At 37.9% G+C, this 27,860-nt stretch overlaps 1 protein-coding gene across 3 annotated transcripts in view; it reads right to left on the reverse strand.

The window, feature by feature from the left end:
* The window catches only part of CACNA2D3 (calcium voltage-gated channel auxiliary subunit alpha2delta 3), a 396,474-nt gene that overhangs the window by 99,502 nt on the left and 269,112 nt on the right, over window positions 1-27,860 (reverse strand). For 2 of the 3 annotated variants that reach the window (XR_004419272.2, XM_033071435.2), the window contains exons 14-17: window positions 16,842-16,859; window positions 10,078-10,149; window positions 9,247-9,327; window positions 4,286-4,360 (exon numbers count right to left, since the gene is read on the reverse strand). Coding sequence is in view for 2 of the 3 variants with exons in the window: in XM_033071435.2 (XP_032927326.1) it covers window positions 4,286-4,360; window positions 9,247-9,327; window positions 10,078-10,149; window positions 16,842-16,859 (246 nt within the window). In the remaining variant the exon portion in view is untranslated. The remainder of the gene's footprint in view (window positions 1-4,285; window positions 4,361-9,246; window positions 9,328-10,077; window positions 10,150-16,841; window positions 16,860-27,860) is intronic. The other variant, XM_033071436.2, reaches the window with a different exon arrangement.

Genomic DNA, 27,860 nt, shown 5'->3' on the forward strand with positions numbered 1-27,860 from the left:
CTCAGGCACCTGAACACCAAAGTATTTTGGTGAAGGCATTGCAATACTATAAAAAGGCTTTGATTTCTAGGTGTAACTTTCCCAATCAAGACTGATCAAGTTAAAGATGTACATCCTTGTATAGAAACCAAAGCATCAATTGAATTAATTTACAGTGGTAAGAGCATTCACAAACAGCCATTCATAAACCCCATTAAAAGCCTTCCAGAGCTTATTTTGAGAGTAAGAATAATTGTCTCAATCTTCTCAGAGATAGAGGATTTTGATTTAAACCCAGAAATATTGCAAATCTTTATTAATCAGGGATGCTATTAGATTAATGCATAAATCAGAACACATTTTTAACCTCGGATTTATTTTTTAAGTGGTAGAATATAAATAAAAGATGCAATTTTATTCAAGACCATATGCATTTGTCTTTAAATGCATATTTTCTTTAGTTAAGAAACTCAGGCTCCTTGTTCAGGAACTCTGAGTATTCTACACTAGTAATTACTGAAAAAAACCAAACTCTGTTCCACTCCCTGAACAAAAATACAAATCCCATTGCTAACTATGAATCAAAAAAGCCACGGACTTCATAAAAACTGGTAACAACCTTGCTATTATTTATTGACAACCACACAAACATCAGGGCTGAGAGGCAGCACCACAAACCCCTAACACCAGAGAGGTTCTCTGGTGGTGATCTGGGGCTGTGGCTGACACTCATCTTCCAGGGACATTCCTTAATTTCTCTGCAATCCCACTGCACTTCCCCAAGAAAGCAGTTTTCCTCTGGCACCAGCCTTTAACAGACTGCAGAATGACAGTGGCAGTAATGAGCAATCAGCCACAATTAATGCAGAGGTTGTTTTTAAGGGCATGTAAAAAGTATTTATCCCTTGTTTCTCATTCTTCCTTTACATTCAGTAAACTCGTTTCTTTGGCAAACTGTAACACCAACAACATGATATGTTTTCATTTAAAAATCCAACAGTGTAACACCTGGCACACACAAGTGTTAAGAGGCTCTGAAAAGCAGATTAAATCTGCCATGATCACAAATGAACTCTCTGTCTCCATGTGCACATTTTCATACAGGTATGGAGCCTCAGACACCAAGTTAAGAAAAATCTGAAAATCCACTTTTGAGCTCCCAGACAATTTATTATTATTTTTTACTAGCAGTAGGTTGTGGTTTTCAACAGAATATAAAATTCCAAATTACATCACACAACTGAAAATATTCTCTCACGGAAAATAAAACAGCACACTGTAAAAATACAGACTTTTAGTCAAACTCGGCATATAGGAGCATTCTGATGTATTAAAGCAGTATTTAAAAAATGGGTTTTTCCCATCAGCTATAGTCTGTGGAGCTCCCACTGGGATAGTCTTGGTAGGAAAGGAGACTTTAAAAGGGCATAATGCGGGAAAATGTGCAATGTGACAAAAAATAAAGCTATAAAGTTTTAAATATATAAATATAAAAATAAAATACGTATTTGTTTATAAATTTATTTATATAAATGTATGACGCTATAAATAAAGCTATGTGAAAAAAATAAAAAAAATTTAAAATAATATTTTTTAAAAATAGAAAGGAAAAAGGGGAAAATTATCTTTATATTAATCCACAATTTTTAAAATTTATTTATACAGATCTATAAAGCTATAAATAAAGCTATGCGAGAAAGTTTAAAAAAAATTAAAAAAAAAATTAAAAAAATTAAAAATAAAAATAAATAAATAGATAGATAGATAAATAAATTTTTTTTTTTTTTTAATAACAAAAAGGAAAAAGGGGAAAAATAGTAGAAGAGGTAGGAAGCAGCGCAGTTCCCGGTTCCCGGTTCCCGCCGGGCTCGGCCCCGGCTGCGCCCCCGTCCCTGGGCGGAGCGGCGGCGCCACCTGCCGGCCATGGCCCCGCACTGCACTGTGTGCCCTGTGTCCCCTGTGTGTGCCCTGTGTCCTGTGTGTGCCCTGTGTCCCCTGTGCCCCCTGTGTGTGCCCTCTGTGTCCCTGTGTCCCCTGTGTGTCCTGTCCCCTGTGCCCCCTGTGCCCTGTGTGCCCCCTCTGCCCTCTGTGTCCCTGTGTGCCCTGTGTCCCCTGTGTGCCCTGTATGCCCTGTCCCCTGTGTCCCTGTTTGTCCCCTGTGCCCTGTGTGCCCTGTGTCCCCTGTGTGTGCCCTGTGCCCCTGTGTGTGCCCTGTGTCCTGTGCCCCCTGTGCCCCCTGTTTGTCCCCTGTGTGCCCTGTATGCCCTGGCAGCTCCCTCAGCGCCGGGCTCGGGGCCTGCTGCAGGACCCGTCCTCTCCGCCCTGCCCTCCCTCACACCAGCACCCAACCTGCCGGTCACACCGAAAGCCAAGTTCCTTCAAAACACCAGCACAGAATCTCCCAGCAAAATCGCCCAGAAAAGCATTTTTCACTACAAACCCAATGGAAAGATCAGCACACAAACACAGCCAGCTCAGCGATCGCACACACTGCTCAGTGCTGGACACAAATCTGACAAACAGCAGATTTGCTATCCTGCCCCTCTGCTCTGCTCTGTCACAAGACAGTTCCCTAAAAAGCAGTACATCAGCTCCAGAACTAATAGATACGGGGTTAGAAACTCAGGAATTCAATAATATTCCATTTTGACATCACTGCTGGAAAATATAACAAGAGGCTAAACCAGAGTGGATCAAGTCAGTAGTCAATGAGACTTGAATGTAAATCTAAGACAGAAATAGAAATAGTTTTAGAAAGTATCTTTAGTGAATTTTCCAGTTCCAGATCTACAGGTCTATTTTCACATAGTTATTGTCACAAATTTCATGGAATCTTACAATGGTATCAGGATTTGCCTGCAATATTAAACCAAGGGCCCAGGCCAGCAATCACTTCACTCTCAAAAACTGCACTGAAGTCAACAGGAGACTCTCATTACCCAGCACTGACACAACCCAGAGGTAAAAATTACTCTTCCAAAAATCTGAAATGCACAGACCATGAATGTATCACAATGAATTCCCCTAGTTGACAGCTTATGGGCTACTGACCAACATTTTGATTTTAAAAAGAGATTCCATTATATAAGGTAATGAAGTAAGTGCCTTCAAGATGTACATTTGTACATTAGGAAGAGGGTAAGACCCTCAGTCAGCCTTAGGGCTATCCACAGTTCCTGGACCTCATTACCTTTTGTTTTATAAAATATCTATTATATATAGTAAATACATACTAATAATTTTGAAATATGTAATTTGCCCAAAGAGAATGGGACACTACAGCAAAGACAAGAGTTATCGAACTCTTGTGATGTAGAGAGAGAACTTTCAAATATATTCCTGTGGCTTCCAAACCTGGGATGTCAGATTTACCCACTGAAGCTGCCTTGTTGCACTTTTCATAAGCTCTACTCCAATTAAAAACCAAATTAAGTGCAAATATAAATGTTAATTTACTGTGTAATTCCTAGCCCAAGTCTCAGAAAGACAAATTCTTTTGCTTGGTGAAGACTTCAGATATGCTAATGACTTAATAAATCATGCTTGTCAATAAGTTTATCTTCAAATTAAATTATCCACCCGGTTAATATTTCTGTTTTCTACTGAAATATTGTTGAAATTGGAGATTGCTTGGAGTTCCTGCATGAGAAACACATGTGGCAGCCATGTGGACACAGCAGCGGAACCTGTGCTTTTTAATGCCAGTGCTTTTCTAGGAGGCAGTGGTGATGGAACACTTGGCAGTGCTGTTCCTAAACAATTATGCAGCCAGGAATGTACCAGCCCTCTGGGGTGTTAACTTGATAAACATTTGCAAAACAGTAACTTTCTTTTTCTTGCTGTGATTAGTGCAAACAAGATGATAAAGGAAACTAAAGGTAAAATTTGCTATTTCTCTTTTGGTACAAAAAATCCCTAGTGCTCCTATTTTGCTTAAAAATATGCTTTACTGAAATTTCTGCACATATATTAAATTAACTTTAACACTTTAGCATGACAAATAGGGGTTATTACACAGCACTAGAGCACTCCAACATTCCATTTCAATGTAAAATGAACATAATTATAGCAATTTTTGGCTTTGCTATTTTGCAGTAATGGAGGTCTGCATCTTTTGCAGAAACAACTTGTATATTTATTTTCCTAGGGGTTTTTTCATGCTAAGTGTTGTTTTCAGAGGTAAATTTACCAATATAAAGTATCTGCTCCATCATATTTACTTTTTAATGAAGGCTATTCACACTAGGAAAAAAACAAATGCAGCACATACAGCTAAATAAAATAGATCAATAAATAGCTTTCTTACCAAAGGCCTAAGTTCTGGATGAGTCAAAATATATCCATTGTTTGTAATTGCAAAAGCATATCCGTGGATACCTAACTGTAAAAGTAAATGAGAAAGAAATACTAATTAGCATGGTCTCCAGTAAACCCTTAAACAAAATATCAGGCAATAATTTGGCCATCCAGGGCACCTGGCCCTCACAGCCCTTATCCACACAGTGTTTTGCTATGACATAGGCAAAGGTCCTTGACATTTTGTGCAAATGAGAACCTGTCATTGTGATTAATTCAGCAAGAGCACGATTTTACACTGTCCCACAACTCTGCTCTCCAGGGCACTTGTTCCTACGTGTGACAGAGTCAATAATTATATGTACACATAGATAATGTTGCTGAATATGAGATGCCATAGCACATGGCATACAGAACATGGGCCAGGGCAAAGACATACTGGAATATCATAAATTCCCCTATTCACAGGAGTGCAAAGCTTTCTTTACTTGTTGTTAAAGAACCTCTTCACTCAAAGATAAGGGAAGTGCAGCTACAGTGAGTAACAGCCACCTGCCTTATGTGATATTTGCATCTTCCCATCTTAAAAGCTCTCTGTTAATTCCAGTCCATCTGGAGCCACAGAAGACAGCTATTTCTGCTAAAGAATCCCCTCTAAGTTTACATCTTCGTACCAAGTGGAACTGTGGGAGATTGAGAGCAATGAGATGCTTGATGAGGTCTAACTGTGTCCAGATATTTAGCATTGTACTTATTTAAATAAAAATACAGGTCTGTTTAACAATATGCTTATTACACAGCTGATTGCATCCACCAAATGCAATAAATGTACCTTTAAATCCTTCATGTGGTCATTCAAATATCCCTTCTTAGCATAAACTTGCTGCTAATGTTGGCTTTTTCTACACGTTCACTATGCATCTTCTGCCATGCAGAGAGCATCTTCCTATTCTTCTTTACCATTTTTTAAAATTCTTCAGACAATATAATATCATCTGTATTTTTATTTTAGTATCTCAATACACTGAGATATTAAATACCAAACAAAAGGAAAAAAAAAGGAACTTGAAAATCCAGCACTATCTTGCTTTGATATTTACAGTTGTCACTACTAAATCTTGTTATTTTACTTGAGTGCATTCTTAAATGCTTTACTGAAGTGGGTCTTTAGGAATTTGTCTCACAGAAAGCAACTTGAGCAGGGCTGAAAAGTCAGAATCCTTTCTGAGAGGCAAAAGGGAGAGCAAGCCAATGGGATTCTGTGATTTTCTGGAAATCGAAACCAGAGTATGATATTATGGCAAGGTCACAGGTAAAACATTCCAGGTTAATTTATAGTGTCTCCGTTGTGTGAATGGTTGTATATGGTCAGCTGTATCTGCCACACAGAAGATTGTTTCATAAATTAGTGGTTTTCCTATAGCAATAAACTTCAGTGAGAGCAATCGAAGGTGATACGTTCTTGGCATCTCTTCATAAAGGAGGGATAACCAAAATAATAACAGTGGACATATTTTAACTATTATAGTGTGACAAGGGAACGAGCTGTTGGCTAAATATCAGATCTCAAGTGTAATTGTCTGTGTTGATAACTGCAGAATGACATCCAGGTCATGGAAGCCAAGTAAGGAAACAAATGGGGGTGGTTTATTTCACAGGAAAAAAGCATTTGCCTGTTTGAGGCTTGCACAGGATCCGAGGGTAGCATTTAATCATGTTCTGTGCAATGTGTGAAACTGCACATTCTCTGCAGTATCTGAGAGATGCTGCCACTTACAGCAGTATTTTAAACCTTGAATTCTGTCTCCAAAACACAGATTCTGAAACAAAAGCCCTTTTTTCTAACTGTTGTAAAACGTCACATGGAAGTCAAGTATTACCAAATCCAACCCCACCTTATCCAGGAGAAACTGCCACTGACATCTGGGGATGTTTAGTCAAGGTAACAACAGCTGAAAACAGCTTATTGCTATTATTCATCTTCCTCAGCATAAAATCCACCTCATCCAAGCTGAGAGAATTCCAGGCCAGCAGACTTCTATTTTCAACCATCATTTTATATCCCTGTGTGAATTTTTTGTCACGTGCTGCCTCTGCAGGAATGGGTCCCAGGAGTGATTATGCTCTTGCAATTGCAGAGTCTTTGTTTAGGGCATGTGGGACTGGAAATTATAACTCAAGTGATCTCACTAACCCAACTGCATTGCATGAGATTGGTGCCTCCTGTAATAATCCTCTCTTGCAGTACATCCTGCAATATAAAACATACCTTCAAATAAAAATCTAATATTCAGCAAAAGGATCATATATTACTTCCACAGAAAACTAATTCTTAAAAAACTTCTTTTCTGAGTCAGTCTCAGTCTGTTCCAATACCCATTATTTGGGCCTCCCACTCTTGGTAGATTCTCACATTCAGACTATATCCAAATCTTACAGATTATTTAGGAGTAACATCACTGTTACTTGGCTTTTCCTATCCAACCATGCACAGCCAAGCTTTTATTTCTGCAGGTACCTCAACACTGTTCCTCCTTCTCACTACAAATGAAACTTGTTCTCCCCACAGCTCCTTACAGGCAGCTCCAAAGATTGTGTCCATTGCTCCAAATTTAGCAAAGAGGCAAATGTTGCTCCTTTCTCCTCTACACTCTACTGATTCAGTATTTCTGCATGCACAGAAGTAGAGCATAAGCTGCTGATAACAAACTTTGGCAGTCTGTGCACTGAGAGTTCCCTGTTATTTATTCTGAGCAGCAATGTTTCTGTCACTTCTGATACCAGTGTGGAGTCACCTGCTGCCTCTTCTCATAGCCTGCAACTTTTTCCACCTGGGACAGCCTTTCTGTGCTGGGTTTGCACAGCCCTTAGTGGGATCCAGGTCACAGGAACTTACTCCAATTCACCTTATCAATATTATGCCTCATTTTTATCAAATTCTTGTTTAATTTAAACTTTCCAGTTACTATATTGATCCAGGAAATAATTTGGTAAATCCTAATGTATTCAAATTAGAATTAAAAATCATAGGAGGAATTTTTTTGTTAGAATATTGGAAGGCACTCACAAGTCAGTTTCTTCTTCCACCCTCTTAGAAATCACTAAATGAGAACATGGCAGACAATTAAGAGACAATTTGTATGATGTACAAATTTATGCTCATTACAGGTGCTGTAAAAATGCAGCTATTCCAGTGGCTGGCCTCTTTAGCAAAGGCTATCTACAATATAATGTTGCATGCTTGTTAGTTGTGCAAAAAACCCAAAAACCTAGGAATTAGGAAAATATTAATTTAATTTTTATTTGAGAATAAAAGAGTATTATAGTAAAACATTTCAGACATGGAGAAGTAGTGAAATACTAATGTACTGCATCAAATTTAAATGAAAAGTAATTACATTTTGTGTTTGCCTGCAGCCTACTTTTACTGAATGAAACATATTTCACAAGAAATATAGTGGTTCAAATTTTGAAAATGTCTATGGATAATTATTTTAAAGAGTTTTATTGTAGAGCTGTCACTGACTTCAGAAAACTAAGTGGAGGAAAATATCTAGCAAATACTGGGTAGGAGAGAAGGAAGCGCTAGTGTGGTTAAACAGGAACTTGTTTAAGTTGCTGCAATGTGCCCCTTTCTCTAATTCCAGGAGACATGGAATTGGGACAGGAAGAATTACACACAAACAGAAAGCCTAAAGCCACACTAAGGATAGGTTTTCTTTAAAAGTTATGCATTTTTTCAACATGACTTTTTTGGTTATTTTGACACATATTCTGGCTATATTTCATAGTTTGATAACTTACAGTAGTTTCACAAATACAAGCCGCACGGATTATAAGCCGCACCCCCGGTGCCTCGACAATGTTGCTGTCTTTGTCAATAGATAAGCCACACCCCGAATATTAGCCGCACTTTCGTTCGTCGCGAGAATCCGTGCGCAGCTTTCACAAATTGGCCAATTAGTAACAGGATCACAGCATAGCGGGCTTTACTGGCTCGGGGCGGGGCCAGGCAGGCTCGGCCCGCTCATGGTTGCCGACGGGGCCGGGTGGCCCAGCTCAGCGCCACGGCTCGGCGGGGCTGGCCGGGTGGTGCTGCCGCCGCCGCCGGGCTCGCTGGCCCCCCTCTCCCGTCAGCACCGCCCCGCTGCCGCGTTCCCTAGCCCCGCCGCCGGGCTCGCCGGCTGCGCCGTGCCGCGTTCCCTAGCCCCGCCGCCGGGCTCGCCGGCCGCCCCCTCCCGTCTGCACCACCGCCACGTTTCCTCGCCCTGGCCGGCACTGCAGGCCCCCGCACCGCCGGGCTCCCCCACGCTGCTGGCCCCGATTCTGCTGGGCTTCCCCCGCTGCCAGGCAGCCCCACCCGCCGGCCTTCCTGCTTCTGCCATGCTCCCCTGCACTGCTAGCCCCAGTTCTCCCAGGCTCCCCCGCCCTGCTGGCCCGGGCTCTGCCTCCCCCCTGCCCCGCCCTGCTGGCTCAGGCTCTGCCGCCCGCCCCCCACACTGCTGGCCCCGCCTCTGCCAGGCTTTCCCACCTCTGCCGGGGCCGGCCGGGCTCCAGCTTGGCTTGGGGCTGCCGCGGGCTCTCACTTCCGTGTTGGCAGCTTTTAGAATTTTGTTAATGTATTAGCCGCCCCGGAATATTAGCCGCACTTCCGGGTTTCCACCAAAATTTTGGTCAAATTGGTGCGGCTTGTATTCGTGAAATTACTGTAATTGATTTTATAATTACATGGACTGTATTTAATATTACACTCTAGACCATGCTGACCCAGAAAACTGTGAAGACCAGGCCATATTTGAACTTAGGTTTGAAAAATAGCACTTGATCTCAGACACTACAGAGGTAAAATTCCTGAGGAAAATGGGTGAAATAATGGAGCTATGTAAGTATAAACAATAACAACATATTAAATGAATTATATTTTAGGTATTACACTGAATATAAATTATATATGCACCATTTGTGTATTACCTTGTATTTTGGAATAGTTTTTAAAAGCTCTTTAACTGGAACATCTGTGCCAACTACTCCCAGGAGAATCCCTTTAGACCTCTGAAAAGAACAATAAAAGATGCACTCAGAACCAAAATAATAATAAATATTCTCACCACTTATTTCACCTTATAGCTACACTGCAGAATTGAATAGATATATGACAAACTATTTAAAAATGGGGAAGGCAGACACTGGGACAATTCAGCTGATCAAGCAGTAATTAAATCAATAATATTGCTCCTTTCTGCTTAATTTGCAATTCACATGGAAAAGGCATACAAAGTTTTCATAGCTGGTGAGTCCCTCTGATGAAATCTTCCACATGCAAATAGGTTTTAAATGAAAAACTACTGTTAAAAATATATTATTCTTGTCTTTCCCAAGTTCTCCTACCATTTGATAAACAAAAGAGAAAGACAAAGCATTAAGGGGAAAGTACACTTAAGTTTGTTTAAGAATCTGTTGAATTACTAAAGATAAATAGATATGTTTATAACAGACATAAAATGAATTAAATTCTGAGTTATATCAAAGCAAAGAGGAAAATTATATAGAATATTTGCTTTAAAAAAGAATACAGAAGTAAGAAAGCCATAAAGCCTAGTGTCATCTGAGATTTTCTCTTAGACATACGGTTTCATCTTTTTACCATGGTTTCTAGAGTATAGCTATTTGGGATTATTTGTCCATATTTGTATGCTAATAAAGGGATATTAACTATAGACAAAATAAGAATTTAGAGTTGGCTAGAATCTTATTAGATCAGTCACAGTATTATCACATGACAGAAATAATCTGAGTACTTACAGTCTCATTTTGCTTACTAAATACTGGCATGGCAACAGTTGTCATCAACACCAATCCCTGATCATCAGCAAGCTATATTTGAAAAAGAAAGACTATCTCTGAGAACTAAGAGACAATTACAAGCATGTGATTGCAGTTTTCAATTAAATTATTTCAATTTTAAATGAGCTAAGGCAGTTTATCCAAATGACACTGATGGAGTTGGAGCAGTGCAGCCCAGCCCAGCCTGGCCCCATCTGAACCGAACCAGCTCTGCCCATCCCAGCCCCTTCCCTGCAGGAAAGATGCCTCATCCTCCCCTACTGCAGCCTGCCATGGGAGAGAGCAGGGGCTGAGATGTTGTGGAAGCAGCAAGAGCAGTAGCAAAGCAGCTGGAGCTCTGCTCACATCCCTCCCACTGCCAGCCCTGCCAAAGTTGCCTCGGGCTGTTTTCTCCCAGCAAAGAGCAAGAGGTCATGAACTGTGTTTTGTTCTGGTCCAGACCCAGAGCTCACACAGCAGCACAAAGGATGACAGCCAGTATGGATTCCCAGGAGCACCTCTGCTCCAGCTGCTTTCAGTTTGCTGGACAAAGAGGTGCCATGAAGCATTAGTTGACTCTGCACATCAGGTTTCAACACATTTTTTCAGTTTAGGGAGGAAACAGATCTCCTGACCTTGGTTCCATTCAAGAGAAACATATAGGATGTTTATCACTGGCCACAGTGAGAGTGCTCAGATTGTCTCCTCCCTGTTCAGCTTCAGACTGAACCTCTGCCCTGAGACTGACTGGAGTGCTCCAGACCAGCACTGCTCTGTGCCCATCGATCTTCACCAGCAACGCGTGAAACACAACTCGAGCAGGAGGTGCAGAGTTACTGTTCAACCCTCTCTGTCCCCAGGGACAGGTATCCAAGCTGAAGAGGTTTATCCAGCACTTGAAAGGGTGACACAGACTGTGTGTGACACAGCTATGATCTCAAGTGGAGATTTTGTAGAACACCAATTCTGCTTTGCTGCACCTGTGTTCAGCCAGTTGGACGGAGCAATGGGGATGACCTTGCTGAGCAGTACTGCAGGTGACAGTCATGCCCAATTGCAATCCTGACATCCTCCTACCACTCTTACATCTCTATCTTGTTTTCTGCACTTAGGTAGAACTTCTAATTCTTTGTGGGGCTTTTTTTTTTTAACTTTTTCAATTATTTTTTTATTTTTTTGCATTTACAAAGGTTTTCTTATAATGAAGCAATAGCAAATGGCTCTCCACATTCTCTGAAAACAATTCCTACATTATGATAAAGATGCCTTATGAAGCATATTCACCATTAACAAATCAGACAAACAAAATCTAGAAAATTACGTGTCCTGCATCTCCCAGTCTTCTTCAGGAGGATTTAAAGTTTCTTAAGCAAGCATATTTCCTGAGGCATGGCAGTATCTCTTGGTGAGAAGAAATGTTTGCAGACATCAGACAGGAACACAAATGGGGTTTAGAGTCAAGGAGGTTTCCATCTGATAAGGAATCACTAGGGATGTGAGGTGGAATGAACTTATGATCATAGTTCCTTTTGTTTTGTTTGTTTTCCTTGTTTGCAAGAAGAGATAATTCTAACCCTAATATAATCCTTGGTCTATCAAGCAATAGTAAGTTATTAAACAAACAAGAAAAAAACCCAAAAACTTGGCAAAACATTGTGAGTTCAAAGGTTGCACTTGAAACTCAAACACAGCCAAACCAATGCAGGAATTTCCACTCCTTGGCTGGAGTAGTAGAGTCAAGCACACTGACATGATTTGTGTGGAGAGGAGCCCAGGAAGTGGAAATGCATTCTGCTGATTACAAGGTGACAATTTGGAGCACTTAGAGATTCTATATGATTGCCCTGGGTAGTTTTCTCTGACATCATGTTTTGGTCAAGTATCAGGACAGTATTAATTTACAAGTCTGCTCACTCTCAAGGTATTACTAAAAACAATTCAATAGATAGGATAAAACCAAGGGAATGTCTGTAGAGTTTTAGGGTGTTTGAAATTCTTTACATGGAGAAATAAAAAAAACATAATCTGGAGCTCCTGGGAATTTATGAAAGAACAGCTCATTAACTCTCAAAACCACGGAATCAGGCAAAAGTGTAATTTTATCTATGAGTACCAACGAGAGTTGGCTGCTGGGATCAGTTCTATGGAATTGCAACTGTCAATCCAGCCTGTTTGATTTTCTGTTTGGCAGATGAACAGGTTGTTGACTACTTCCATAAGTGGAGTCAGCAAATAACTGGATGGGCAGGGACTCATATGTTTTACTGAGTCATTGCTCATCATAATGTAGTTACTATCTAGTCTGAAATGATGAATGTAGGAGACAGCATCAGTGATTTGACCCAGAATATTCTTCTATTGGAAATACATGATGGTAACAATTTTAGGTGGGCAACTACCCAAGGACTATGGACACTGAGTTTGATAAAATGCTTAGCAAAAAAATAACAAACCTTTGAAAGAAAATAAATCTCAAGACTGAGGAAAAAATGCATTCTCAGGCTAAATGCCTCTTGGCTGTTTAGAATAAAGAAACAGAACTTGCTCTCTGAAACAGGCACAGATCTCTAATGCCAAGTGATAGTAGTTTTATAACTGGAGGAAAAAATTCCTTTAGAAATACATTTAACTAGAACAGTTTTCCCTTCAATTCCTTGCTGCACACAGTTACCCCCCTTGGAACAACCCCAACCTGATCTTCCCGAAAAACAAATAAAAATTATCCTCTTAGAGTTTAGCCTCACACCCAGCACTAGCATCCACCTCTCAGGGCAAAGAGTTAGGCAGGCTCCAGAATTAAACCTGACACACAAGTACAGGAAAGAATACAAACATTTTCTGAAGTGTTCCCATTACAGAAAGAGAAATTTGAGAAACATCTCTGAAGTATCTTCCTTGGGAGTGTATAGTCAAGAAGAGCTACAGTGGTCTGTCCAGAATTTCTGACACAACTACCCAATCCACCCACACTTCTTCCTTTGCCTGCTCTGTGTAGATTTGCTTCACAATGTGTTGTCTTCTGTGTCTTTATGTGCTGATCAGAGTTATGAGGCAGGCTGGAAGCCTCAGAGAATTGGAATTTGTTTTATATGGACTAAAAGAACAAAGAATAGCTATTATTTTGGCATAGACTCAAGTTATGGTCTGGGACAATATTGGAATCTGTGTGAGTGTCTTAGGTTAAAGAAATAGTAAAATAGTTACTTGGAGTTTGTAAATTGCTGATTCAAAAATGTTATTAAAAATCAGTTTGCTTGTTGAGGAATGTGAGAGAGAAATTTGGAAACTAGATTGCAATTAACATGAAAGTGAAAATTTTAGTGGTTTTCTGAACAGAAACCAAATATAAATTACAAAACAAAGGCAATAGCATCCCATGAGGAGGAAACAGATCCAAAGGAATGCTAAATTTGTTTAGTTTATGATTATTTTGTACTCCATTAGATTCCACTTAAATGTTACAATTTCACAAAAGTGCTAAAATCATTATTCATGCACTTCAATGAAACCACAGCTTTCCGAATCTTCTATTTTCTATTCCCAGTGACAGTTAATTCAGCTCTTCAAAGTGTAAGGTAAACGATGCAGGGAATGATAAATGATCCTCCCAAAAGGCTGAAAGATGATAGCATCAAGATATGAGGAGGGCACAGCGCTACTTCCAGAAGCTAAGGATAACACAGAAAGAGAGAAGAAACCTCTCAGGAACTTTTGGGTAATAAATAGCATTAAAACATTTCTATATGGAGGAAATATGGTTCCATTCACGAGAGAATCACTAAAAAAAAATCTTAAATGCTCCTAAACACAACCCTCTGCTTCTGATTTGTGTGCCTAATTTATTCACTTCTACCTTTTCATTCAAGCTAAGTAGAACAAAACATCACAGCAGGAGTAGGGCAAAAGCTTTTGAATCCTGCTGTGTTTGCTCCTCAAGAAAGCAAGCAAAGCTTTCCTACTAGGAAACAAAACACCTTTTTGAACTATTAAGGAAAAATGGCTTTTGCTCTTCAGTGCATACAAAAAGCTGTTTAACATAACTGTTTCAAAGATAAAGGTCATTTTGGAAATCAAAATGAACAAATTTGAAAAGTGGTAAATTCGAGTTATTATTTTATCTTACTGCTATTTTCACAGCCCTGTGGGATAGCTATCTAAAAACATGCATTAAAGTAACACAGAGGACAAGTAAAATATATAAAAATTTGTTTCATTTCTCTGGTAGCAGTTCTTCCTTTTAGATACATTAACTCATCCTATACATATTTTGTTCTGAAAGTAACTTAACCATACTAAATCGAGGTCTCTATTGCCCAAAACTCTGGTGAGTTTTTGGTTGGTGTGTTTTTGGCTGGTTGGGTGGGTGGTTTTATATGTTTTTGTGGCATTTTCTATTTTAAGTATAGGATATATCACAAAGATCTTTTCAAGACAAATATGGTGCAACAGATATATTCACCTTAAATTCATCATTATTCATTTCACCTGCTCTCCAATTCTGAATTTGCTATTGACTAAGAGCAGATAGCATAAGAGCAACAGGTTTAATTGTTATTTAATTGCTGTAGACAGTTGAAAACCTACAGGTCTTCAAAATCAATATCTAATCACCATAGAACACTGACTAAATACTGAAAAGTCTGAAGCCAAAGTGTCTCACATATAAGAGAAAACACATTTCATCAAGATGGTGAACTATTTATAATAGATCTGAAATAGTAAAGGTAAACTTGAAATGCCACATTTTTCTTTCAGATCCCTCAAAGATTAAAGTGAACATGTTTAGAGAGACATGACTGTTTGAAATGTTTATAGAGAAAACATTTGCAAGATGATACATAGATTCCAACAAAAATACAGTACAAGTTCAGACACCATATGGCAAAGCAGTGACTAAGTCATTCATAAAGGCATGCACCAGCGCTGTGCTGCTTCCCTTCACCTTGCAGAGAGCAAGAGACATTTTCTTGGTTTGTGCATAAGCTGCCAGGCCATGCTTATTAAAAGGCATATTTCTTGCCTGAATTTATCAAAAGCCCTGGAGGATTACTTGTACCTGTCCCTCCTCCCCATCCCATTCCTTCCTTCCCAGCCCCTGTCCTCTTTCTCTGCACAGAAGTAATACACAGTCAACTACACTGTAGTCACCCATTAGTGAATATAAAACTATGTGGCTTTAGTTCTGCATTTGTTTGATCTAGAGGTAAAAACTCTGAAAATGGGGAATTTTGACCATTTATGTTTGCTAACTACAAACTTGAGTAATTTGTACCAGAATATTATTTAATAGCTCAGAATTGTGGCCATCAGAACAGGTAACACAGCATCACATGGCACAAGCTGACAAACAGCCTGGTTCTACTTTATGTACCAGCATATCACAGTCTGACTCTCTCTTTCTGCAAACTGTTAAGAGAAGCATTTGGTGCAAACCTTTAGACAAGCAGGTGAAAATGAAAAAGCCAAAGCTAGCTAGTCTAGCCACTCTTTTGGTCCTTCTACTTTTCCAGAAAGCTGTACACAAAATATTTCTTGAAACCTTTTATTTCAAGAAAAAAGGAAAAAAAACCAACACAACAAAAACAAAAAACACAAACCCAACATCTTTTGGTACCATATTCTGCAACTGCAAAAGCATGAACAAACTACAGACATAGTCATGTGTCATAAAATAGCATATTACCTACAGGTTTGAAATATAATTTTATGAGCTCCCTGAGCAAGGAAATTTCAAATACATGTAGTAGCATAAAAATAAAGTCTCTCATCCTCCATTTCTTGCTTTTTAAACACAAAGAGGCAGAGATACATTAATGAAGTCCTAAGTTCTGTGGGTGCCCTCACCATTCTTCAAAAGCTATTAAGTGAAAGATCACTTCACTTATAGTTTTCATTAAAAACTGAACTTTTATCATCATCCATGACTGTTAATAACAGTGATGTCAAACTGACTAATTGCTGTGACATTTCTTACTGAAGGTGCTTTACCAAGAACAGTAAGAATGGTTTGGACAAGTGGGTGTTACAATTGCCCAGCATATTCTATTCCTTTTTATAATTTTAATTCTTTTTTTACCAAAAGAGAAGTTTTCTAGCAAGAAAAAAACCACCAGCTGGTTTTCTAGTTTCTGGAAGCTCTGATTGTATTTGTGAAATACATCTGGGCAATGTAAGAGGCGTCAAGCAATTCTAAACTCTGCCACGGTGACTGTGCTGTCCTGAGAGCAGTGCTGACTCTGGTAACCCCCTATCGATGCAGAAGTGGTTTAAAGGCAAGAGCACACTGTATGAAAAGTATGCAACCTGTTAGAGAAGTCAACTGCTGAATGTGTTCAGGGGTGTGCTGGTAGATACAGTGGGGAGCAGTGAAGGGTACCAGCTGTGCCATGGGTTCTGCAGTCTCTACAACAGATCCAATGTTTCACATGGAGTAATAGACTGGGTTGTTTGTTTTTTTTTTAATCCCTACTTTTATTTCAAATTGATAAAATGCCTCCCTGTTGTTTCCAAGTTGTAGGCTACTGGATGCCTGGCATGTTAAAATAGCTCCTGTGTCTGAAGAGCTGCTCTCAGCAGGTACCTCAGCTGGGCTCAAAGCCAGGCACCTTCCTGGGGCCCAGCTCCCAGCCCCATGACAGGGAAGTGTTTCACTGATCACCACCTGTACCACACTCACACCACCATGGAAACATGAAGCACTGGTGACTACTTGGAATGACTAGGATTTGATTAAAATGTTTTACCTTTTGTGCCTGAGGGAGCTGGAAAACAACAAAACAGAACAAGCAATTATACATTAAATTAATTTGAACAGCTACTTTAGCTGCTGTATTAATAAAAGCATAACCATAACATAAAGTAAAGTATAAGGGAAACAAACTAGAGGAACTAGATTTACATTGCCAATTGATTCAATTTATTGAGGGCTTATTAACTGACTTTATGATTTGACAGCTTCTCTACAAGCTATCTCAAAAGCACCATGAAATTTGTTAAATACAACCACACCAAGAAAGGGATTGTGTTCTCATCAGGTATGGTATCACACCTGAACTGTGAAGTAGTTCCATCTTCCTGAACACAAATATAATTCAACATAAAGACAGTTTTCGTTTTAAATGAAACTGATATTAAGAGGGGATTATCATACTGAAATAGAAGGTTGTATCCTTCATGACAGAGGAAACAAAATGGGACTAAAAAGTTAGTAACTGCCTATGCAAACAGATTACAATACATGCATAATATACAATAATATGTGCATAGAACAATACATTTCTGTGCTGTAAACACAAGTATGATTATATGTGCATATATGCAAACCAAATGCATGGTTTATGCATATATGCATATTTGTACCACACAGATGTTCTCAGACAAGAGTGGCCATACCTGGTTGTGTGCACAGTATTTACTGTAAGCAACAACTCACGTATAAAGGCACTGAGAGCAGGCAGCAGACTCCATCACACACAACAGACCTTATTTATCAAGAGTTGAAAGATGGGTTCTGTTTTCACTTCAGAAAAACGAAAACCCATTGTAGCAGAGGGAGTCAGAAAACCAAACTGTTACAGGCACAATACAGTTTTCCCTTTTTCTGAATTCTTCTCCTCACACTTTAGCCTTTGGCTAAGTCCACCTCCTCAGAAAATTGTTTGTCCAACTCATTTTTTTTCTTTAAAGGCATCATAGAAACAGGCAGGTGAATCGATGCCAAGTGCAAAAAGACCTTCAAGATCTCTAGTGAGCTCCTGACTGACCTTTTGCCCTTCCTCTGAATAAAAACAAATAGAGAAATAATCACCAAACTTGAACATAGTCCTCTGTTAAAAGCTAATATCCACATGGTATATGTCATGAAAGAGAGCTGTCACATGATCTCTAATTCAGAAATACTGGGAGCAAGCAGCCACAATTTCTCCATTTTCACAACAGAAAATGTAACAAAATTCACGGTAGAAAGAATTGCTACAAATAAAATTCTTTCATCCTAAAACTGCAATTATCCAGTATCAAAATTCCATGATCACATTAAAGTATGACCTATATGTTTTTCAAAAAAATAATTTTATTAAAAATTAATTACTATATTGAACATTTTAAAAGGGTTGCTGCAGAAATTGCAGATCTCTGTGAATTGTAAATACATAACCTAAATCCTGTATAACAGGTTAGAGCAGTTTAAAGCCTTTCTGAAAATTTAACTACTTGTTAGTCTTTGACTTGGTTAATTACTTTGAGAAGTGGAAACTTTTTCTTTTTACATTCAAAAAGGAGAAAGTTGCAATATGATTTATTTTTTTTTTTTTTTTAATTTGCCAAATACAGTCAGGTACCTGTAATTTGGGCAAATTTTGCCAAGGAGTTACAGTCAGATAGATTGAAGTGAAGATTTCCTGTTAATAACTACCACACAAAGTAGATGCTTCACACTTTAGAAGACAAAGTGACCCCTATGGCTTTCACTCAGACTATTTTCATGAGCACATTAATAAGCATTTACAAACTAGAAATCTTTATTATCTGCTGCTGAATTCACTTAGTCAATCCAATTTATAGCCTTTTACAAAATCAAGAGTATTTCCATTCTCTGAATGGTAGTCACAACCCTGATTAAAAAAAATAAACTCAGCAGATGAGAGCATCATGGTTTATCTGGGGCTGGAATTCTCGACACATTTCACCTAAGCTTAAAAATCCAGGTTCAAGATCTTTCCTCAATAAAAAAACCAACAATAATAGTAACAGTAATAATAACAATAATAATAATAATCATCATCATCATCATCATAATGTCTATGTTCCCACCCCATAGATTTCCATCTTGCTGCTTATTTGAGACTTGGCTGCTACAAGGTCCTATATGTCAGCAGTTCAGTTTAATATTTGCTACAAATTCCTTTGAAACAAACTGTGGAGTTTTGTCTGACATTACCCATTTGGGAGGCCATAGGAAACAAATAATTTTCCTAACAAGAACAGTGATAGTCCTCTGGTCTGAGCATTTATTGAGCAGTGTAAGAGCTGCCTGTCTGTAAAAGCCAGCAGGTGCCTCTGACTGGTGTGGTTTGCTTCCTACCCTGCCAAGAGACAGCTTTGCAGCAAACTCTGTGATCTTTCCCTGGCCCTCCAGCACTGCAGGTATTTCTGTTCTGCCTACACCCCTGGTGAACTGTGCCCTTTGGTGCTTTTATTCATCTCCAGCCACACCAAAGTACCTCCTGTTGCTATTTATTTTCCATTATTGTCTCTTCCTCCCTCAGGTGCTTGTCCCTAAACAATACATGACACAAACCTGTTTTACTTCCTCCTAGTTTGCCATCTGGTAAAGCAGGTTTTGTTAAAATTGTTGTGGGTGAAGTGCAGAGAGGACACCTGGGCATTTTCTGGCTCCTGGTTCATGCAGCTGTGGGTCAGGAGGAGCTGTCTGAATGAAACTGGACCTGGCTCCACAAAGCTGCTCAGGAACAGACCTTTGCTGCCAGGTACAGCAGGGACAGGAGCCTGCCAAGCTGTAAGCACCAGGAGAAACCTAAGAGAATTTTCTGATTTTCTGATTTAACAAAGCAGACTTGGGGATCTTGATGGAACTATGCAGATTTTGCTGCAACTTAAAAAATATTCTTAGATTAATGAGGAAGACTAAAGCATGGAGCATTGCAAGAACACAAGTTCTTGTGTACAGAGTAAGGAGATTTGCTTTCAAATTCCTTTTAACCAGAGGGAAAAAAATCCTTTACTAAATACATTTTTTTTATTCTATTCTTATTGTACAAAATTATTCTCAGAAACTGGCGGCCCCCTGAGGCTCACAATATGCTTGATGCCAGTAAGACATGTTGAGAATTCCACGTCTAAATTCAGGTCAACTTGGGGTCCTGTCACACAATTTAACACAGAATAAATAACTGCAGGGGGTTTTTCAATACTGGTGTTGCACACACTGTCATGCTTTCCACATTCACAAATAATCCAGTATTGTTTTGAGCCCTTCATGGAAATGTGTTTGGTATTATCGAAAAAGAAAAATTAGACACTACTAACGTGGTAAAAACCCCAAGACAGGCAAAGGGATCCAGCATCAAGGACTTTGCACTAGTTTTTGGATCAGATACTTGTGAGACCAATATGACTGAACCAAACAAAACCCCAGAGATCTGAAATACTGTCTTTAGAGCAGGAGGAATAAGTAGTTCTGGTAAGTACCTCATAAAAGTGTACGTCCTTTCACCCTTATCAAAAGAAGTTTTTAAAGGTTGATTGTGTAAATGATTTCATAATAATTGAAAAGAAAAACATTAAAATATTTTAGAGCTGTTTCAACAATTTATTAAAAAGATTACATAGCTGCATGTCCTAGACTTCCAAGAAACCAAGTCTAAAAGTTTTACAGGAAAACACACTAGAATTCTAGACTTACTGTTCTGTTGGATCAGAATTCAACCTTATGTTTGTTTGAAGAATAGCAAAAAAATCTGCAAGAGTAAATTTTACTCAGTAGTTTTTTACTATATCTAAACCCATGGATTCTACTACTAATGAAACAAAAATAAGATATCACTATGATATTAATTTTCCATTTCTCTTTTTCTAATGATTTCATGCAGTTATTGTTATAAAATGTATACTGTTGCAACTCAATTATGTTAAAACTTTGAAAAATAAAAACTGTTATTTTACATTCACTGACCTTATTTCCACAGTCCTTTTCTCCTGCCAAGCTTTTAAAAGTCACCAATCACAAAAAAACAGCCCCACTGACTTGATTGTTCCAAAATCAGATACAATACAAATTAATAGAAAGTAACTGCAAACATGTCAGTAAATAATCAGCAAGTCTGGGTATGGTTTTGATCATACAGACATTTCTATAAATACTTTCAGAGCTGCACTAAATTTAACCTAAATGCATTGCTAAACTCCTGGTGTTTTTAATGGGCATGTTCACCCCATCCATGCCACATACTGACTCTATTTGAAATGGGATGTATGGCTTAGAAATTTTACTTCTGAAAAATATATTTTCAGGAAAGACATGAAGTGCTGTGGCAAACATGGAGAAAATGCAAAACATTTCATACATTGCTAGCAGGTTTCCTCAGCTCTTCCCATAAATAGCAAAAACTTGGGAAAGAATAGAAAGAATATTCCAATTCTCAGTTTTGACCAGAAAATGTAAAGTTACTGCTTTAAAATATACTTACTCAGTTGCTGTAAGATACAGCATTTAAATATTACGATTTTGATAATTTTTCTTTTGCAATCTATGCACTTATTCCCCCCTTCTAAGTACTACAGGCATCAAAGAAAATTATATGCACACATGGAGGAAGAAATAAAATTCAGCCTCCTACTGGGATGTTCCTGACATTAAGATTTCACTATAAATATTAAAAGAGTGACATTAACCTGCAGCTTACCAGGCCAACATCTCTAAGGAAATGCACTTGATTTTTCAAGGGATTTAACACCAAATCCTTCATTGTTCACATAATTGTTTTACTGTGCTACCACATATTTTTCAGTAACTACAGCATTTTAGTCAAGGAGAGATTGTGCTCTGCATGCAAAGTACACCCATCAGAGGAAATTTAAATGTTGCTATGGAGAAGAGAGTCATAAAACATATATGAAACCTACAATTCTAGTTCTCTCTTTAAAAAGAATTCCTATAGATGACAGAAAGTAAAGAATTTAGCTCCTGTGAAATATGAAAAAGAGAACACACAGGAGCTATAAGGCATTGGATTGGAATTAAGAAATAGCAAAATAAAAAACTACATACACTTAAGGACTTTGTAATAAAATGGCTTCACTCTTTGAAGATTTGATACCTTTTCTAAAATACATTAACTGCTTATTAATGCAAATGACTGAAAAATTCCTCAAGCAGTCTAGTAATCTTGTTTTTAAAATGAGAATCAGCACAAAAAAGAATCTAAATATTCTCAACTTTTAAAGCAGTTATTAAAGCCATATCTCTCTGCATTTGCTCTCTGAACTTCATGTGGAAGTTAACAGAAAAGAAAGCCATACACATATATTCTGTTAATCTGTGCCTGTGATTATTTTATCTGTATAAACCAACTATTCTCTTTTTAATGAATGCCAAATATTTACAGGTAAAATTATACTTACACTAACCCAATTCATCACTTTAAATGCAAAGTTTGGTCAAACCTTTATTGATAAATATCTTTCAAAGAATTATACATATAAGCTACATGACCACAAATCAAAGCAGCAAAAACAAATAATGAATCAGACACTTCACAAGCATTCCACACACCATGATCAAAATTTTGGTCTCATGCTTGTGTGTAAAGGGAGCAAGTCCTATTTTCATTGTTACACCAATAACTAAATACTCCTAAGCATGAAATATTTGTCAATAGTTAATTCTGCTTATATGTGCAAACATATATTCTGTATAAACCTTACTAGATTTATATTTCCCTACAGAAATTACTGATACAACTATTCTCTTGTCTGCTATGTAGTAGATATATCCTTCCTAATTAAAAACTCTACAAGCATTAATGAATGGGATTAGAATAATTTTCTAAATATAGACAAAAAAACTAAACTAGTGGCTTTAAGATACAGATCACTGATACTAAGTGGTACAATTTACATCAAAATTTGTGTATCTATTGTATAGTCCTTTTATCTCTTACAAAAAAGGAAAGGGAGGAAGAGAAGGAAGGCAAAAAGAATCAGCCCCAGAAGATAGGTGCATATACACACACCCATTCATTTATTCATCTCACAGGCCCTTCCACACTTGGAAAAAGAGCAGGTTCTTTGACAGTCCTCCTAGAAACAAAAAAATCAATTCTTGATCATAAATCCTCTTAGGAGCCAGTCACACAGCCTCCTTCTGTCACAGAAAAACCGACACTGGCCTCAAAGCCACCCCAAGCAAGAGCCTCACACAATAACTACCAAAGTCAATGAAGATCCTGCAATGAGTTTAGTGGGGCTTTGATCTTGCACTGTATTAAATTTTACTTGCTCTACATATCAATGTAAGACCAACATCTAAAGACAACTCCTTTCTGAAGACAGATGAAAGTGTGTTTGATCTAATGAATATGTAAAGCAAGCCAGAATGTCTTCTAAAAAATCAGATTTACTAATAGTGTTTGTGATTTTTAGCATGTTACTCTGATTGTATTAAATGGGATTGTACTTTCAGAAGAGATGTGCTGCTCTGTAGTGTGTTTTGCCATCGTCCAACACAGCCTAAGAAGGGAATGACTATGACAACATGTTTAGTTGAGTTATCACAAACCTCTGTTTTTTCTCCATCTTTTTTTCCCCCAAAGTAATAGCATTTATTTGATGTGTCCAGAGCACTGCTCAGCCAGAAGCAGTGGAAGGTGCACCCAGGCTCATTCTCCTTTCCATTGCTCTCTCTCCCTCTCCCCCACTGTCACAAACAATCTGAGCCTTTCAGGGCTCTTAGAATCCCCAGGTGATTTCTCCTTTGCTGTGGTGGAGTTCACAACCTCACAGGAGTGAGGGTTTTTACCCTAACAGGTTTTTATAACTTAGATTTGAAAGTTGGAATTAAGCACAATTCATACCCAACAGTTTCACTTTGTGGATCTTGCATTTAACAAAGATTCTTTTGCTGACATTTTATATGCAAATTGCATCATTTCAAGTTCCCAGAATTTTGGACTATGATCAAAAAATGTGCCATGAAGAGACAGACAGAAGTTACTTATGTCAAGCAGTTTCCTGTAGAAGCAAACATTTTCTTATTTGCAGGGGACACTATTTACAGGTATGGAGACAAAACTGACACATTATAAAGATCACACATAATTTTGGGTCAAGGATTCATGGTTAAGAATAAAAATATTTGTATTCTCTAAAAAAAATCTGCCCTGACATCAGAGGACTGACAGGACAACTTACAGTATTTAATTTTGCTCTCCATTATCTTCATTTAAGCTTCTTATCGTGGCAGTTGTTGAATTTTTTTTACCTTTACGATGAAATCAATGAACTTGTAATTGATTTAAAAAGTTTTAGCTGATATCAGGGCAAAACAAGGCACCTGCCAAACTACTGTGAAAATGTTTAGCAACAACACAGGGGGGAAACAGAAAAATAACTAATTGATTTCAGATGTCTGAAATTCAGCATACAAGAACATGACCAGAAAAATCAAGCACAGGGAAAAAATCATCCCTGAGAATCTCATCAGTAAGACTGTGTATACATTTAAAGAAATCTGCTTTTGCTAACTAGAGATCTAAACTGATCTTGTAAGAAATGAATCTGTGCTGCAAAAGTTTATAGGAATATCAAAGCAAAGGAAAATGGAGTTTGGAGGAGGGGAGGTTGTAATTAATGGGACTTTTTCTCTTGCTTGATTCAAGACAAGTCCTTCCAGAAATATTTTGAAATTAACTTCTGGATTCTAGAAGTTTGATGCAAAGACTGAAACCAGTACTAGGCTCTAAGTGCTGGAACCAATTATCTTTTAGAATTAAAATATTTTTAGAGGGAACAATCTGCTTAGCTGCCTAACAAATAGATTCAGAATAATTATTGTATTTTATTGGGTATTTTTTCTCCCCCATTAATCGCTTCTGAATGAGCAGAGATTTTGCAGAGATTTTGTATTTGGCTGGCACAAAACACCTTGAAGGCAATGTCAGTAAGCAATGGCCTGGAACTGCTCTGTATGGAGCAGGAGCTGGAGGGCAGAGCAAGAGAGACACCATACGCTCCCAAGATCATTTGAGCTGATAAACAACAGGAGATGATTTCAAAGGAACAAAAGCTGCACAAAAATATTAGGATCATTTCATTTGTTGAGAAGAAGATATGATAATAGATCAAGGGCACCAGAAACCAGCAGAAAGGCAGCTTATGCACACCAATTAAATGAGAAGCTTCAAACCTTTCAAAAAGCTTAATTCCCTTTCAAAGACAATCATATTTTCTCTTGTTTATCAATTTGCCTCTGAAAGGGCAAAACACTGATGAGTCCACCTCAAGACACATCTGAAAGAGTTTAGATGAAGCATAAAGAAGGAACAAATAATGTGCAAAACCAGTGCATAAAAATACCACATGAAGCCCAGGCACTGAGCTCTGGTAGATGTTTCAAAGTTCTGTTGTGCTTTGTCAGGAAAAGGGATACTCCCAGAAACCAGGAACAAATCTCCATAAAAATTTTGTCCAGGTTTTGCATAAAAATTTGAGAATCAAATGCCCAGGGTGTGTTTTGGAAATAAATTAACATTATGCTATAATACTATGCTCTAATAGCAAGGTGACCAGCAGGTGGTTCCCAAATTAGGAACATGTGGCTTCAGGTTCACATGTCTAAGCAAAGCAACTGATTTTATTAGCTAAGCGATGTACAAGATCAGAAGGCAGGTTTAAGTCTCTAATTGTTGAAAGCATTATTTTTAACCATATGATAAAACAAGAAATTAAAAAAAAATCTTAGAAAACGCTCCATCATTTAATGTTGTGAAATCTCTTACTTGGATAAGCTCCTAATCTAAAAATAGATTCTTTTTTTCTATAAAATTTTTCTATCATCTTGTGGGGAAGTTGGTGCTACAGACATGGTTAGTGCTGCCATCATAAATGACAGAATGGCATCATCAGTGCTGCATCCTGCTCACCAGCTCTGTCTTCAAACCCTTCCAATAAGCACGTAGCTAATGCATCTCACCATTCTAGTTTAACACACTTTGTTGAAACAGCCATGGAGCATTTTATGGGCTCTTCATACTGCAGGATTAATTCATCAGGTTCTATAAAGATTCACTCACTCTGTCCAAAGAGCTACAATTCTCTTGCTGTTTTATTTTGGAAAGAGTATTTTGTTATTACTCTGCACATCTTGAAAGTTTGAAGCTTCCCAAAGGCCCATGTGACCTGATGGCCAATAACTAAGGCTCTGATTTGCTGGAAGATCACAAATCTGAGAGCATTTCTAGATGACCTAAGTTACATTCAAATATGCAGTTTTCCTTTTTTTAATCCACTGCATGTGAAATCTGGATCAAGGAAATGTTTTAGCCTAAGGCAAAGTTACCCCTCACCTCCTCCTCTCTTTATTGTATTATCCAGCAGGTCAAAAAAACCTTATCTCTCCTTCCCTCCTTCACAACAAGAACTCACAAGAAAAGGTCTCAAAATTCTTTCACCTGTCTCAAAGCTAGAGCTGTTTGCAGACACTAAGGTAGTTTTAGACATACTAGAACCTAAAATAATGGATAAATGCCATAATCTTATTGTATATGGCAAAAATTTCATGAACATAAAGCTCCTGATTATTGCAAAATCAGATTTCACTATCTCCATTTTCTTAAACTAAATTACAACACAAAAAGGACAAGGTGAAAGAGGCAAGGAAGGTTAAACTTATTTTTCCTACAATTTGTTGCTCATCATAACTCAAATTTCTGAGGTTTTAAGGCTTTAATATAAAATGTTAGAATATTCCCTCAGTCAACAGAAGTATAATCCAAGCACCTCAAACTAAGATTTTTTTTTTTCCTTCTTTAACTGACACAATTAATATGTATTCTGGTTTACATTAGTGTAACTCCAGGTACATAAGAGAGATAGTACTGATTTACCAGAGAGTAAAATAATAATGATAATCAATAAATGTAACTCATATGGAATACAAGCATATAGCTGACTTAGGTAGCTTACTTTTACTTTTTTGGACAGTTTTATGGAATAAAACTGTCAACACAGAAATCTGAGGCCTTTATCATTACTCAGAGTTCATTGGCTGCAACAGAACAAAAAGACATGAGAAAGCTCTGTAATTTGTGCTAGTTTTGTGTATTAGTATGCACTTCCTAATGTTATGCTGCTGTAGTATTTATGTTCTACTAAATAAAAGGTAATGTAAAAAAAAGAAAAATCCTATTCTGTTAAAGAAGTGCTTAAATGCAATGGCCCTGTGGAGTCCTTGTGGCAACTTTTACTAGAGAGCCCTTGCACATTGTAAGGGTTTTCCTAGCAAATGTAAACTAATATTTAGAGTGAATACATTTTCCTTCCCGCAAAATCAACACAGGGCAGGTGAAATGGCTATTATGAACTCCAGAGAAAATACTTACAAGTTCTAAACTTTCTCCTGATGGCACGGATGGTGCTGAGATCATTTACCAAATGGAGAGATCATCTTTAAACTAATCTTTCATGGAAATGCCTGCTTGGAAAGATCTGATCTGACAAAATACAATGGTGTGGACCAAGGCCAAACACCTTGTTCTCCAGCAGCAAGAACATCAGTAAGAAACATCCTATTATTCCTTGTATAATAGAGTATATTTCTGAATCATTTCTCTGCAAATCACTAACTTCAAAGAAAGTACTAGTCATAATAACTGTGATAAACATGAACTTCAGCTTTTATGCTTATTGTGCATATGACTGAGTTGTATGTTAAAACTCCTGATTACACAAAAAGAAGAGCTATAAATAACAAAAGACTTCCATATCTGCAGAACAATAGACAACAGAGAAGATTATTTCCTTTTATTCTCTGTTCTTCTTCTCCTATTTTGCACTGAATTCTGCCACTGCAGCAAAGCACAAACAGTAGCAATAATTTAATAAGTCTTTCTTATTATTGCAGGTTTTCACTCCAGCAGTGCAGATAAATTACATTTCATCTTCACTGCCCTCTTCCTTCCAGAAAGTCAAGGAATGATAAATATGAGCTCAAAGGATGGGATTTAGTACATTATACTAAATTCATT

This window comes from Catharus ustulatus, chromosome 13, assembly GCF_009819885.2.
Source record: "Catharus ustulatus isolate bCatUst1 chromosome 13, bCatUst1.pri.v2, whole genome shotgun sequence".
In the NCBI taxonomy this organism is placed as follows: domain Eukaryota; kingdom Metazoa; phylum Chordata; class Aves; order Passeriformes; family Turdidae; genus Catharus; species Catharus ustulatus.